Source organism: Leptopilina heterotoma, unplaced genomic scaffold, assembly GCF_015476425.1.
Source record: "Leptopilina heterotoma isolate Lh14 unplaced genomic scaffold, ASM1547642v1 Lhet_134, whole genome shotgun sequence".
Lineage (NCBI taxonomy): Eukaryota > Metazoa > Arthropoda > Insecta > Hymenoptera > Figitidae > Leptopilina > Leptopilina heterotoma.
This window is the reverse complement of record NW_025110853.1, coordinates 2,638,053-2,654,682: the sequence shown is the minus strand read 5'-3', so window position 1 is coordinate 2,654,682 and position 16,630 is coordinate 2,638,053. Positions and strand designations below refer to the sequence as shown.

The window sequence follows — 16,630 nt, the reverse complement described above, 5'->3', positions numbered from 1 at the left end:
GATACCACAGGTCAGGGAAATCAGGGAATTCAAGGAAAAGTCAGGGATTTTTATTAAAGGTACTGGAAAAAATTAAATGTTTAGAATTTATAAGAACATTCTGAATTATTCTTGTCTATTTTTTGCGTCATAATTTCAATTCTGTTGAAATTAGTTTCAATTTTAAAAATTTTAACGCAATTCGTTAAAAGAATTCAACTATTTTAATGAATAATACAATTCTTTCCTTAAAATTCAATTATTTTCAAAAATTAAAAAAAAATTCTCGTCAACATTTTAATTATCTTTATAAATAGCAAAATTCTTCGTCGAAATTCAATTATTTTCAGGAATTTTTATAAAATTCATTGTAAAATTCAATTATTTTCTTAAATTGTTATTGTTCTTAATTGTATAAATATTGTTATATTCATTACATGAATTCAATTTATTATTTTCAAAATTAATAAAATTCTTTGCCAAAATTCAATTGTTTTCATAAATAACAATATTCATCACAAGAGTTTAATTATTTTCGAAATTAATAAAATTCTTCGCAGAAATTCAATTATTTTTAAAAAAATCTAAACCAATTGTCGTCAACATTTCAATTATAGGACCTTTATAAATGCGAATAGCAAAATTCTTCGACAAAATTGAATTATTTTCAGAAATTGTAATAAAATTGTAATAAAATTGTAATAAAATTGCAAAAATTCAATTATTTAAAATAGAATTTGCATAAATTTTTTCGAAAAAAATCAAGTTTACAATTTTTTTATAAAATTCTTCTAAATAATTCAATTATTTTCATAAATAACAAAAGTCATCAAAATTGATAAAAATTGATTTAAAATTGAATTTCAGTTAAAGTTTTAGATAATAATATTACATTTTGGAGAGGTTACTAATAATTGCAATTTTTAGAAATAATTGAATTTTGTAAAGGTTTCAAATTAAAATCTTTGAAAATTTTTAAAAATTAATTAAAGTTTTTTTTCTAATGTTGTAAACAAATGGATTTGAAAATTCTCAAGAAGAACTTTTTGAAAAATTTATTAAAAATAATAATTGATTTAAAAATTAATTTTAGTTAAAATTTTAGATAATAATAATTGAATTGAAATGGTGAAAATAATTTTGAAGAAGTTACAGTAACAATATTCTTGTAATTACAAATTTTGAAAATCTTAGTTCCCATGGAAAAGTAATAATGATGGTTGGTGAACAATTTTCCTAAAATCCGTTTCCCAAAACAGTTTATCCCAAAATATTTTTTCCTCAATGCTGGATTTTCAAAAAAATAATTTTCCCAATATTATATTTTTTCCAAAATGTATATTATTTATTGCCAAATTAGTAGTAAATAATCACATTCGAACGTAATGTCCAAGTGATTGTAAATACGTAACAAGTTTGAAAAAAATAGTTCGAGTAAATTCTAGTTTGAAAAAATATTTGAATAAATTCTAGTTCGAACTAATAATAGTTTCCATAAATTTTATTTCGATAAAACAATAGTTTGAATAAATTGTGGTTTGAAAAATTATAGTTTGAGTAAATTCTATTTTGAACAAATTTTAGTTTAGAGAAATAACAGTTTGAATAAATATAAATAGTATTTTGAAAAAATTCTAATTTCAATAAATTCTATTTCGAAAAAAACAATAATTTGAGTAAATTCTATTTTGAAAAAATAATAGTTTCAATAAATTTTTGTTTGGAAAAATAATAATTTGAATAAATTGTAATTTGAAAAAATAATAGTTTGAGTAAATTCTAGTTTGAAAATTTTTTAAAATAAATTCTAGTTCGAACAAATTGGTTGACAATGTTGGATTATTTTTTTTGGGAAATAAAATATTGGGAAAAATGATTTGCTTGGGAAAAATTTTTTTTGGGAAAACATTTTGTGGGAATAATTTTTTTTGGGAAAATTGACCCCCCACCAATAATTTGATATTATTCTTTCGGGTCAGAGAAAAAGAAAAATTTCATTTTTGTGGCAACCCTGTTATATTAGTTGTATTTTGACATAATAATGTTGGTTTAGAAAGAAAAATTGGAAAAGGATCGAAAAATGCATTAAATGTTGAGGAGAATCGGTAGGAAATCACCACTTCCTTCGGGCGATATATCTGTATGATATAGATGATGTACAGTATGTAGATACAGATACAGTGCAGGTCGTGATTGCAGCCAGCTGTCGAACACAAGCATAATCTCTCCCCTTCGCTTCTCTCTTCCTTTTGACGATATGAGAGCCTGCGTTTTCGCTGAGTTGACACAACATGTGCCCAAGTCAAAGTGCTTCGGTTTGCACTTCGCGTCCTGGCTTTCGCTGAGGGCAGCAGCGATCTTGGTTTTATAGCCTCCGCAGGCTATATTTCTGATTACATGTGTGAATCACGATCAATCACGTCCTATATAGCGTTGTCAATCTTCCATGCAAACTGATGCAAACTGCCAATATCCCATATTAAATTAATCAATATCAATCTTGTGTGTGTATCACATGAAAACTTACCTGCCAAAATTCATAACTAATCGTTTTAAGTGCACTGGGAAGAAATAATTTTTCAAAGGTACCAAAGAAAAAACGAGAAAAATTGCTTGAAAATTGATTAATTAGTCAATTTTCCAGCAAATATCACTCTTTGCTGTGTTATTTTGTTATTTCTGACAAGAAAAACCTATTTGACCAAAAACATAATCTCAAAATCATATTATAAAAATGTAAAAAACGATTTTAAACATTGTTTTAGCAATTCTTAAAATTTTTGAAAAAAATCGATTTTTGTATTTTTTTAAATAACTTTTTTCTTTATTAAAATTTTCATTAATTATTGTCAAAATTGTATTCTTGACATGAAAACGAATCAATTCATGTATATAAAGTATATATTTTGTCAATATTTATAAAATTAATCAATATTTTTATTTTTCACAAAAGTTGAAATTTTGTATTTTTTGAAACTTTATCTTAACACTTTAAAATAATTATTTTATAATAAAAAATTATGCAATTGGTATATATTATATGTAGGAAGCGAAATGTTCATGAAATGAACAACTTGTTTTCAATCTATCGAAAAAACCCAAAAAAATTTATTAGCCTATTTTTCAAAAATTATATACAAAAATGTGTATTATATTTTGTTATTTCTGATATTTCAGAAAATTCTGAGTTATTGTGTCTTTTTTGTTTGCCTCATAAACTCTGAAATTACCACGAATTCTAATACAAAAGCTTCAATTTTTTCTATTTCTGACAATTTCTTTTTAAGTAACTTAATTCTTCAAGAACTATCATAAAATTATTATAAATTATTTATTGAATAATTTTACTGAAATATTTCAAAATTTAAATTTTGAATGAATTTTATTAGAAATTTTAAAGAACTTAGATTTTTGAAAAATTTTAATAATTCAAATTCATCTGAAATTAGTTAAATTTTTTAATATATTTTATTAATTATTAAATATAATGAATTTATAGAAGAATTTTTGTTAAAAACATTAAAAACAATTGAATTTTGGAGAAGTTACAAATAATTGCAGAAATTCAATAATTTTCAAAAGTAATAAAATTCTTAGCAGAAATTCAATTTATGTTCAAAAATTTAAAAAAATGTTCGTCAAAATTTTAATTATCTTTATAAATATTAAAAATCTTCTTCGAAATTTAATTATTTTCAAAAATATTAATAAAATTTTTAGTAAAATTTCAATTATTTAGGAAAAAAATATAATTAAATTCTACTCAAACATTTAAATATTTTCATAAATAATAAAAATTCACAAAAATTTAATTATTTACAAATTTGTTATAAATTTCTTCGTAATAATTCCATTATTTTCATAAACTATACAATTTTTTACAGAGATTCAATTATTTTCGTAAATAATAAAATTCTTTTTAGGAATTCAATTATTTTTATAAATAATAAAACTCATCGCTAAATTTCAATTTTAATCAAATTCCTAGAAAAATGTAATTTTCCTTAAAAATTCTATTAAAATTCGTCGAAAAAATTCAATTATTTAAAAATTTGTTGATAAAATTCTTTACGAGAATGCAATTTTAAGAAGCATTCAATTAATCAATAAATTAATTATTCTTGTATTTAAGTAATTAAATTCTGTTGACGAATTTTAATAATTTTTTTAAGAATAATTTCTTTTTTAAAGGAATTCGATTAAAATTAAATAAAAAAAAATTGAAATTCTGCGATGATTTTTATTATTTATGAAAATAATTGAACTTCTAAAATGAATTTTATTATGTACCTATGAAAATAATTATATATATATTTGCAAAGAATTTTATCAACAATTTTTTTTGAAAATTTTATTTAAATTGTACCTAGATATTGAAAATCATTAAAATTATGGGAAATTTTTTTAAATAATTTAATTTCGGAGAAGAATTTTATTATTTATAAAGATAATTGAAATTTTGAAGGTAATTTTTAAAAATTTTTGAACATAATTTAATTTCGGAGATTTGAATTTTTCATACTTTTAACTAACAATTTTAAAGAATTAATTTTTTTGAAAAAGTTTAATGGAATTTTTTTTTAAACTATTTGAAGTTTATAGTTTTTAATATATATTTAAATGATAAATTTCCGAATAATAGAAATTTTGTTAAATTGAATTGTAAAAATTTTTGTCAGGGAAAAACAAAATTAGATTTTTGTGTGAACCCTGGATTTGTCAAAGAAACACAACCTTAAAATCAAGCACTATTATAAAGAAATTAGAAAAAAAAAAATTTATTTTAAATATTCAATTGTTGCACTTGTCTTTGACACATAACCTAACAATTATTTAAAGGAAATACAGTGTGAAAATATAAAACTAAGTCCAGAAGAATTTGAAAGTAATGTAAAACTTTGAATAATAATAATAAAATAGACGTTTTCTGTCAATGTGAAAGTAGTAATAAACATCTAGGAACAATTGTTTGACATCGAACACGTGGAATAAATTTTGTGTATATAGTTTTAGATCTCATTCAAAGTTTAGTTTGTGAGTGGAAATAAACGTAAACGATTTAACTCTTTGTATATATGAATTGTGTATATGTGTTTGAGTGGTTCACGCATGGGAGGGCGCCACGTGTCATGCCACCTGCATTTCTTATAGCGAAAAATGATAAAAAAGAAAAAAAAGAAATCCGAAAATAATTATTTTACTATAAATTGTAATTTTTTCGAAAAAAAATTTTTCCCATGATTGAAAGAATTTGACATGTGATTTTCATTTGGGGAAAGATTAAAAGTGTTTTTTTTCTGTAAAGTGAAAATGCATCACACACAAATCAGTGGTGTTGAATCTTTATAGTAATGGTGCTGAAAACGTCGACCCACTGACCAACGCCAGTTTCATGAACTCATTTCAAAAACATCAGCCCCAGCCAGTGCAAGCCAGTGTGTGTCTTCCTGTACAGAAATCTTCGTCAATCTTTCCTCAAATTTTCACAAAGGGTACGTCATTTTTTCAATGTGATAAACATTCTATTCGATTCATTCAAAACACGTGTTTTATGAGCAAAGTATTTTCAATTGGTGAAGACGATAAATGAGACACGAAAAGCCGGTGCGCTCGAAGGTAACCTAAAAAAGTAAAACCTCTCGCTGGCTGCTATAACGAAGCTAACGACCGCTCCTGTCTCTTGTACATCACAGATTTTCCACAAATTCGGTGATATTCTTGAGTTAAAAATGAAAATAAATTGAAAAACAATGTGACTCTAATGGTGTGGATAAAATTTCCATTAGTGTTTTGTGCTTTTTTTCAGAGTGAGAGAGTGAAAAAATTCAATGAATATTTGTGTGTGATCTTGGCTTCATGACAAAAGCTGTCACGATGCTTCGATTTCCGTAGAAAGTAGTGTTGAAAATCAAACCTGAGAATCAATGAATCCATGAAACCCTATGTTGGATTTATCAGTTTTTGTGAATTTTACCCTTGTATTCTTTTTTTCTTGTTTCAACAATAGATAATTGTTAATTTTTTACTCATTAACAATCAATGATGATTTTTTTTAAATAAATTATTTAGATTCCTAATAATTAAAAAAATCGTTTTGATCCCCAAATTTGGAGAAATTACCATTTTTAATCTATTTTATTAATTATTAATTCTTAATTGACTTAACCTAAAAATGAACTAATTAAATTTGGTTATTTCAATATTTATTTATTTTTATTTTGCAATTTTTTCTAATGAAACATAACACCTTATTTTTCTGTATTAATTTCTTTAGTGAGTGTTATTAAAATTTTTATTGATTTGTTTATGTTACAGGTGTCGGTGTTTAAGGAGTCGTGATGCATTGGAGGTTCGGCGGACCTTGCTCAAAAACCGACCAAAAATCAGTGTTGCAGAATCAATTTGTGTGACGAAACGACTCAATTTAGAAGGAAAAGGGAAAAAGAGGAAGGAAAGATTTTTAAAAAAACTGACTGTAGGAATAATAAGGGGTTTTTTTTCATTGGAAAAAAATTCCCCCAAATTGGGTGTGTGTGAGAGTTGTAAAGAAAGTCGATCTTTGGATAAAACAAAGTTCGCAGAAGTGCAAAAAAATTTTTAAAATAGGGGGGGCTATCTGACCGATGGACAAACGGAAGATGATGCCCAAACGCCCTCGAATGGATAACCTGAGAGGCCCGATCGCCAACGGGCCGATTCAGGCAAGACCACTGGTGGCTCTTCTCGATGGACGGGACTGCTCCATCGAAATGCCAATTCTCAAGGATGTAGCGACAGTCGCCTTCTGCGACGCACAATCCACTTCTGAAATCCACGAGAAGGTATAATTATTAGAATCAGATTTTAGAAATTCTCCCTTAATCAGAGTAGAAAAATTGTTAATAAAAAAGAAATTCAATTTTTGCTAGAAGCTTAAAGAAATTATTTTTCGATATTTTAAACAATTTCAAGTTCAGGGTGGCCACATGTCAGTAAAGTCAGGGAAATGTAAGAAAAAAATTTTTTTGTCAGGGTCGACTTTTCTTTCAAATATTGCAACAAAATATGATATTTTTTAGTATGAAATGCAATTTATTTCGATTTTTATAGTGCGAAAAATAACTATAAACAAATGTTTCAAAAATTATTTTAAAATCATTTTTCAAGATAATTAAATTTTTCAAATATATCTCTAATAAAAATATTTTTGAGTAATTGAAATTTTGTAAAATTTAATTTGAAAATAATTAGTTTTTTTCGAGTATTTTGTTACAATAATTTTTGGAAAATCAACTTTTGAAGAATTTTAATTGCAAATTCTGAAAATAATTGAATTATCAAAAATTTTAATAAAATATCTTTAAATGTAAATTTAAAAATGAAAATTAGCTTCTAATTTTTTTAAATTGAAATATTTTCAGTATTTTCTATTACAAAAATAATTCAAATACCAGGCCTCGGATATTATAACATTTTCGACTTTTTTCGACTATTTTCAAAAAATGCGTCTTTTTTCGACTTATTATAAAAAATTACGACTTTTTCGACTTTTCTTCCGAATATTGCAATAATTTTTAGTATAAAATGCAACTTATTTTCGAAATTTACAATTGAAAAGAGTTTCAATAAATATTTAAATTTTGTAAAATTTAATTAAAAATAATTGATTTTTTAAAGTGTATTTTAAAAATTTTTGAAAATCAACATTTGAAGAATTTTAATTGCAAATTTTGAAAATAATTTAAATTAAATTCCTCGGAAGAATTTAATTTTTAAAACAATTTTTAATATATTTCGAATAAATTCAACTATTTTCTAAAATCTTAATAAATCCTTTGAAACAATTCAATTATTTTTATAAATGGTAAAATTCTTCGCAAGAATTCATTTTTTTTTCTAAATAGTAAAATTCTTTGCAGTAATTTAATTATTTTCAAAGCATATTTAATTGAATTTCTCGGAAGAATTCAATTATTTCCAAATATTTCCATAAAATTCAATTATTTCCTAAAATTTTTAATAATTTCTTCGAAACAATTCAACTATTTTTATAAATTACTAAATAAATTTTCAAAATTTACAATAAAAAAGAGTTTCAATAATTGAAATTTTGTAAAATTTAATTGAAAATAATTGATTTTTTTCAAAGTGTTTCATAAAAATTTTTGAAAATAAATAACATTAAAATTTTTTACAATTATTTTTACAAATTTCAATTGTTTGGAAATTTTTCAATTCTATATAATTGAAAAACTATTATCTTTCATAAATTATTTTAAAAATATTTTTGAAAAATTAATTTTAAGAATTTCTTTATTATAATTTTTTGAAAATTAATTAATAACTTAAAAAACATGGGACAATTAGAATCATTATAAAGAACTGAATTTTTGGATTTATTTGACAAAAATTAAGATCCGGAAAATATTCTAAGTTGTATTTAAATAATTGAATTCTCTAAGAACTTTCCGAAAATTATTAAAAATAATTGATTTCGAGAAGAAGTTTGATTAAAAATTGTAGAAAATAATTGAATTTTAAGAGAATTAAAGGTGTAATTTTTAGAAGTTATTAAATTTCAGAAGGTTTTACATAGAAATTTAAAAACAAACAAGAAGTATTTAAATATTTATTTAACAAAATTATTCAAGTTTTAAATAATTAAATTTAGAAATCAGCGAAAGATCAGAAGAATAGAAAATAAAATTTTTGTGATGACACTGAATTAAATAAACGACTTTTTCGACTTTTTTTCTATTTTAAATCGACTAAAGCGACTTTTTTTGCACCTTAAAATCGATCCGAGGCCTGAAATACATACAAAACATAATAACATTTTAGAATTAATTTTAACATTATGGAGAAAAAAAATCATGTTCAAAATTTTGAATTAAAATTCATCAAAAAATTTAAATTTTACTCATTTTCCGTAAACTTTTATATTTTCTTGTTAAAAAAATTTTGTTAGGGAAAATAATTTTAATGTCAGTAAATTGTCAGGAAAATTGATAAACTGAATCTTGTGACCACCCTGAAGTTGCATTTGAATAAAAATTACAATTTTCTGTCAATAAGAAAAGAGTTTGGTAACATAACCTAAAATTTGTCAAATATTTCGCAATGGCAAAAAATTGTATTGTTCATTCAAATGCAGATTTGTTTAAAATATTTAAAAATGAATTCTCTACCCTATCATCAAAAAAGGAATTTAAAATTTAATTTGTCTTTTAAAATACAAAAATTTGACATTTGATTAATTTTTTATTTGACTGTCTATCAAATTCTCCCTTAATTATTTTTAGTATTCATTTTTTAATGAATTATCATTTGAAATGAAAATTAAAGAAATGTTATAAATGGAAAAACAAATAATAATAATTAATACAAATAGAAATAATTTTTTTGTTCGTTCTTGAGTACCTATTTTGGCAATTTTTGTTCTCATTTTGTTTTATTTTAAATTTTGATGATGATTTATTAATTGGAGATTTTCTCGACAGGTATTGAATGAAGCAGTTGGTGCATTGATGTGGCACACAATAATATTGACCAAGGAGGACCTGGAGAAATTCAAAACATTGAGAATCATTGTACGAATTGGTTCGGGTGTGGATAACATTGATGTCAAAGCTGCTGGTGAACTTGGCATCGCTGTGTGCAATGTGCCTGGCTATGGAGTTGAAGAAGTAGCTGACACCACACTCTGTCTCATCCTCAACCTCTACCGACGTACATACTGGCTGGCGAATATGGTTCGCGAAGGCAAAAAATTCACAGGACCCGAACAGGTGTGTATTGAATTTTGCAATAATCACTCGAAAATTCCCCTGTAACTTTCAAATAAAAAAAAGAACAAATTTTTCCCTTCAAAATAGCGATCCAACACAAGTTCTGAACTCTCAAATGAACAAAATTTCTTTGACAAATTTAATATTTTCATAGATTACTTATAAAAGGCAGAAACAAAATTAAACTTTTAGAATCTTTGCGGTTTTTTTCTAATGTTTTGAATAATTCAAATGAGAATAATTCCACGTGACACGATCAAGACAAAATTTTAATTTTCTGGGAAAGGCTTAATTTTTTATTTTAGTCAATTTTTCATTATTGGTGGTAGATTTCTATGCAAGACACCTTCCTTTTTAAAAAGCAATTTGGATTTTTTGTTTCCGATTTGTCAATCTTGAGATAAACTGTCCGCAATTGGACAACTAACTTTTTGGAGTTTCGATCTGAATGCTGTCTGCAAATTATGATATTAAATAAAAATTAAAAACAAACCATTATTTTCATTCTCCAAATATGTACTAATATAAGCAAAAAAGTTTTTTAAATATTTGTAATAAAAAACCAAAAAAAAAATTTTTTAATTTGGTCTTTTAAGAGCCTTCTAAAGTGTAGTAGTACCTTAATGCAGAAATTTAGCTTAATATTACCATCTTTGGCATTGGGACGCGTCGCGTCTTCGTTGCGTTTTGGCTCATTCTGGAACGACCCTATCATAGCTTGAGAATTTCCGAAATTTATGGAGTAATGTAAGAAAATATATCTTATGTAAGAAATTCGTTTAACCAGGTACCCACCCATGTAAGTTAACATAGAAGAATTGTCTATCCCCCCCCCCCCACCCAAATGACCTTACGTAATTTATGGACAATTAAAAAATAATAGATTTATAGAAGAATTTTAGTTAAAAACACTAAAAAATTTAGAATTTTTGGATAAGTTACAACTGATTGCAGGAATTCAATTATTTTCCAAAGTAATAAAATTCTTCGACATAATTCAATTATGCTTAAAAACTTTTAAAAATTCTCGTCAAAATTTCATTTATTTTCAAAAATATTACAAATTTCACAGGACTTAAATTATTTACGAATTATTAAAAAATTTCTTTGCAATAATTCAATCATTTTCGTTAAATAATAAAATTTTTACAGGAATTCAATTATTTTCATCACATAATTTCCATTATTTTTAATACAATTTTAATCAAAATCCTCGAAAAATGTAATTATTCTTAAAACTTTAATTAAAATTCGACGAAAGAATTTAATTATTTAAAAATTTGTTGAGAAAATTCTTTATGAGAATTAAATTTTAAGAAACATTCAATTATTCAATAATTCAAAAAAAAAATTGTTAACCCCTCTTTTTTAAAAAATAAACCTTATTTTTCAATTTTCACAAAAACTACCTCTTTTTTTAATTTTTTTTAATAATTTTTATTAGAAAGCTGAGATTTTTTCCAACAAATTATGTAAATTTTAAAAGTGAGACAACAATGAGTTTTCAGGAAAATAAAAAAATCAACTTTTGAACCCTTTTTATTTATTTTATTTAAAACCCATTATTATCCCATTTTTTAACTTTATATAATTTATTAATTTACTGGAAAAAATCTCAGCTTTCCAATAAAAAAGAGTAAAAATTATAAAATGTAGAGTAGGGGAGACTGGGGCGAAAAGTTAAATTTTGCATAAATGATTTTTTTTAGACAATATAATCCGCTTAGATGTAAATATTTATACATCAATATTGTAGGGCAACTTGTCCCCTACAACTTTCAATAAAAAAGTTTCTGATATTTTCGCATACAATACATGTTTTGTCCTTTTTTGAAAATTTTGTTTTTTTTAACTTTTCGCCCCAGCATGGGGGCAAAAAGTTAAATTCTATTTTTAGCCTACTAAAACTATTTTCTGATAGGTGTTAAGTAGTAGATAAGTTAAAGTATACGTAAACAAGTAATTTCGTTAATAAAAGATCTTTGTTTACTTAACAAAAGCTTTAGAATAGTTATAAAGTTAATAAATTGAAATTTCAAAAAAAAAATATTTTCTTTGGTTTATTTCACGTGAGCGGTCTTGTTTTTTGATAGAGTACTTGCCTAATGTCAAATAAATCATTTTTAAACAAATAAACCCAAAAAAACGAAAAATAAAAAAAAATTTTTTAATAACATGTAAAAATACATTTAACTTTTCGCCCCACCCATTATTTAACTTTTCGCCCCAGGGTGCGTTTTTGGCTTTAACAACAAATATAAAAAATCTGACTAAAGATATTTAGCAAATACCTTTAGGTATCTCTTCAGGGGACCCAAATAATGAAGTAAAAAAATCGCGGTGAAAATAAATGCAAAAAATATCCTTAAAAGTTGATATTTTCTTTTACGAAAAAATTTTCAAAAGTAGGGTGAAAAAAAAATTTAAATATGGACACCACAAAAATTAGCAAAATTTCACATAACTCCGGACATTTATTTAGGGTGATAACACTCTTCTATAATTAAAATTGCAATGCTCTAACTATTTCCGCTCGAAAGATAATGAATTTTAACTGTTTTCACAATTTAACTTTTCGCCCCAGTCTCCCCTAGTTTCTGTAAAAATTGAAAATAAGGTTTTTTTTTTTAAAAGAGTTTTGGAATTGAAAAGTACACAAAACAGTTCACGTGGAACTGCTTATGAACGAAATATGTTTTCTATTTAAATATTTTCAAAAATGACTATATTGAAATAGTCATGTAAAAACATTTATTTAGTTAAGAATTATTTTTTCTAATATACAAAATAATTTTTAATAAAATACAAAAAAGTAATAAAAAAAACTGTCGTTTATTTGAACGTTCAAAACTTTAGTAACACATCTTTAGAATTTATTTTCTTTTAAATACGTAACATGGCATTTTTTCAATAAAATTTTGAATTTAAAGAAGCAATAAATAAAATTGTTCATTTGAACGTTCAAAACATTAAAGGCATTAAAATAAATAATTTCAAAATAAACTTTTAATTTAGAGTAAAATAAACGTTGAAGATACCTCTGAAAATGAGAATGTAAAACCACTGAAAAATTTAATTTTTAGTCAAAATTATGCATTGAAGAAGAGAAAAAAGTTTTCAAAGTTGAAAAAACGAATCAATAACTCTTTGAAATAATCAAATTCGAGAAATCAAACTTTCAGAACATTGTTTTAATTACTGTTAAAAACCCAATTTTCTAAAAAAAATTTGAGAAATTTCCTTTTTTTATTCGCAAAATGTGGTAAAAATTACAAAGTCAATAGGGGAGAGTGGGGCAAAGGCGCTATGCGGGGCAAAGACGTTTTTTAAAATATCTCCTTTATTTTCTGTCTATTTCAATTGGTATTAAAAATTAAGTTGCAATGCAATCAGACCAATTGATTAAAAAAAGAAAAACCTAAAAATATCAAATATTTTAAGAAATATAACAAAAAAATTGTTTTGCAAAAATAAAATGATAATTTTACTGAACAAACTTTTATTTTTTTAAACATAAGTTTAAGTATTTAATTTTTAAAAACTTAACATGTAAATAAATTAAATATTTCTCTACACAACTGGCGTGGTACTTTAGTTTAATTTTGTATCTAAATATTTTAAATTTAAAGTAAGAAAAAAGTTTGTTATGTGGGGCAAAGGCAATATTGAACATAATTTGGTTAAAAACAATTGAATATTCGAATTTTCTATGTATTAATTCACAATATAAGGTTAAAATCATTAAAAGTTTTTATTTTTTATTTAAATAGTTTAATTCTTTTAATAATATGTTGTTAACCTTATGTTTCCTAAATATTATACTAATAAATATCACTTGTTAATTTTTTTAAGGCTTATAAATGCTTTCTTTTAGAAATATAAGCGAAAACGTCGCTGCCCAGCGTGTGGGGCAAAGGCATTTTTTGCATTGTTTTTAAATTTCATTAAATAATGTATTTATAATTATAATATACTAAATAACAACTATTAAAATTTCTTGTTGATTAGTTTAAAGAATAATGAAAAACAAAGACCTCATAAATTAATTGCTTAATTTAAAAAATATACATCGATAAATGTAAACCTAGCGCCTTTGCCCCACTCTCCCCTATACTAAAATTTTCGGTTCAATTTTTTTTTCTAAAATTTTGAAACGTTTAAATAAATGGAAAATTTTTAAAAATTACTATATTGAAATAAAGAATAATATAAAAATAACATTTATTTAGTTAAGAATTATTTTTTTTTAAGAAAATACAAGTTAAAAAAGTAATAAAAAGTATCGTCGTTTATTTGAAAGTTCAAAACTTTTAATATGTGTAGATTTTTGGACTGAAAGTCTGTGTCTGGAATTATAAATTATAATCTTAATTCACTTTTAAAAAACAAAGTTACCAAAAAAATGTTCATTACTTTAAATACTGATTCGAAGGATTAAATTAAATGAATTAAATTGATAACGAGTTTAAACAAAAAAATAACTTTTATGTGTTCAAAGTTAAATGAAGAATTTTTTAGAATTTATATTTAATAGATATTTCAATATTATTTTAACGAATTGGACAATTTTTTATAACTAAAACTCTCCTGCGAAAAATTTGAATTTTTTTTTTAAAAATTAATTTTTTTATTGAGGATAATTGTCAATAACATTTCAGAGATAAAATCCTACAGATTCTGAATTCGACTATATGGAAATTATGATTCTTGAAAAAATTAGTTTATTTGAAATTCAACTTAATAGAAATTTTGATAAATAAGATTCATTTCAAGTAATAGAAAATTAAATTCATTTCCAATTAAGGAGGTTGTTTACAGTTATGCAGACCTTCAGAAAAAATATTGAATTGACATTAAAGAATTTTTTAATATTATTGTTTTTCGTATCTTCTGGAAGAACAAATATCAATTTTCAAGAAAAAAATTTGAAACTTTCAAAAATTGTTTATTTAGTCATTTTGCATATGATCAAAGTTTTCTTCATATTAAAAGGTTAAACTTTTTCAAAACTGATTCGATTTAAGTCAATGATGGCTTATTTTCTTCAGAAAATGGTTCTCTATAACTTGACCGCTCAGATTTATAAAGAAATACATTGTTTTGAAAATATGCTTATTTTTTTTAAAAAAAAATTTTTAAATTAAATCACTTTTTTTAAACAAATAAGCATATTTTCAAAACAATGTATTTCTTTATAAATCTGAGCGGTCAAGTTATAGAGAACCATTTTCTGAAGAAAATAAGCCATCATTGACTTAAATCGAATCAGTTTTGAATAAGTTTAACCTTTTAATATGAAGAAAACTTTGATCATATGCAAAATGACTAAATAAACAATTTTTGTAAATTTCAAATTTTTCTCTTGAAAATTGATATTTGTTCTTCCAGAAGATACGAAAAACAATAATATTAAAAAATTCTTTAATGTCAATTCAATATTTTTTCTGAAGGTCAGCATACCTGTAAACACCCTCCTTAATAAAAATTAAACTTCATTTCTAATTGATAAAAATTAAAATTCATTTCCAATTAATAAAAATGAAAATACACTACGAATTAATAAAAATTAAGATTCATTTCCAATTAATAAAATTAAAATTAATTTCCAAATGATGAAAATTAAAATTCACATCAAGGTTAATTAATAAAAATTGAATTAATTTTGTTTGTTTTAAAAGTTGATTTTTAAAAAGTCGGATTGATAAATGGATTAAAATTAAAGTTATGTAGAAATTCTAATTAAATAAAAAATCTAATAATTCATCCAATTTTTCATTGGCAATAAGTAAAATAATTAAAGGGTTGTGTTAAATAAAAATTCGATAACATGCAAATTTGATTAAATAGAAATTCAGTAGAATACAAATAAGTAAAATTCTATTTTTCAAAATTTAACTAAATGAATTTGTGTCATTACTTAAAAAAAATTGAATCTAATGTTATGAGAATTTTGTCGTAATTAAATTCAATAATTTTGTCACCTAAAATTCTCGAGTGAAAATTGAATTGAATTATATTTGTTTGTCTTGAAAGTTGATTTGAAAAATTCAGATTGAATAAATTCAATGAATTAAAATTAAAGTTATCTAAAAATCGAATTAAATAAAGAATATTGAATATTGCAGACATTTTGTCATTAAAAAAGCAAGCAAAATAATCATAAAGTTCTGTTTAATGAAAATCCGATCAAGTAAAATATTCATTAATATGAAAATATAAATAATTGAAGATTCAGATGAATAAAAATTGATAAAATTCTACCCATGAAAATTTGACTAAATAAAGATAAGTCATTAGTTAAAAAAATGAAATTAATGTTTTAAGAAATGTTTTAATATTAAATTTAACAGCTTGAAAATTATTTCTTTCATTTAACTTTATAAGATCTTTGATCTGTTTAAGGTGAGAGAAGCAGCACAAGGCTGTGCAAGGATACGGGGAGACACTCTTGGTATTGTAGGATTAGGCAGGATCGGATCGGCAGTTGCTCTTCGCGCAAAGGCATTCGGTTTTAACGTTATCTTCTATGATCCATACCTTCCTGATGGAATCGAAAAATCGCTGGGTCTCACCAGGGTTTACACATTACAGGTAAATACATTTATTTTACTATTCATTTATTATAGTTATCCTAATAATAATCCTAAGAAAATAAATATATTAATAAAGTAATATATTAACAGAGAATTTTTAATTTTATGCGATTGGTATCAAAACTTTATTATTTTTTTAAGAGTTTTAATAACATTTTGTAATGTAATATTATTTACTTGTTTGTGTACCGTATATAGTTTAATATTTTGTAACATTTTAAAACAGTTGTTTATCTTTTATAATGTTTTGAGCATTTCTTATATTTTGTAACACTTTGAACGTTTACGTAT

The 16,630-nt window shown here is 23.7% G+C and overlaps 1 protein-coding gene across 4 annotated transcripts in view; it reads left to right on the top strand.

Annotated features, from left to right (window-relative positions):
* Positions 1-16,630, top strand: part of LOC122497601 (C-terminal-binding protein) — a 72,944-nt gene that overhangs the window by 45,914 nt on the left and 10,400 nt on the right. Inside the window, exons 1-4 of one of the 4 annotated variants that reach the window (XM_043604828.1) lie at positions 5,319-5,471; positions 6,295-6,800; positions 9,459-9,746; positions 16,131-16,337. In XM_043604828.1, the coding sequence (XP_043460763.1) occupies positions 6,603-6,800; positions 9,459-9,746; positions 16,131-16,337 (693 nt within the window). In that variant the 5' untranslated portion in view covers positions 5,319-5,471; positions 6,295-6,602. Of the gene's footprint in view, positions 1-5,318; positions 5,596-6,294; positions 6,801-9,458; positions 9,747-16,130; positions 16,338-16,630 lie in introns of those variants that run through there. The other 3 variants (XM_043604829.1, XM_043604830.1, XM_043604827.1) reach the window with 3 other exon arrangements.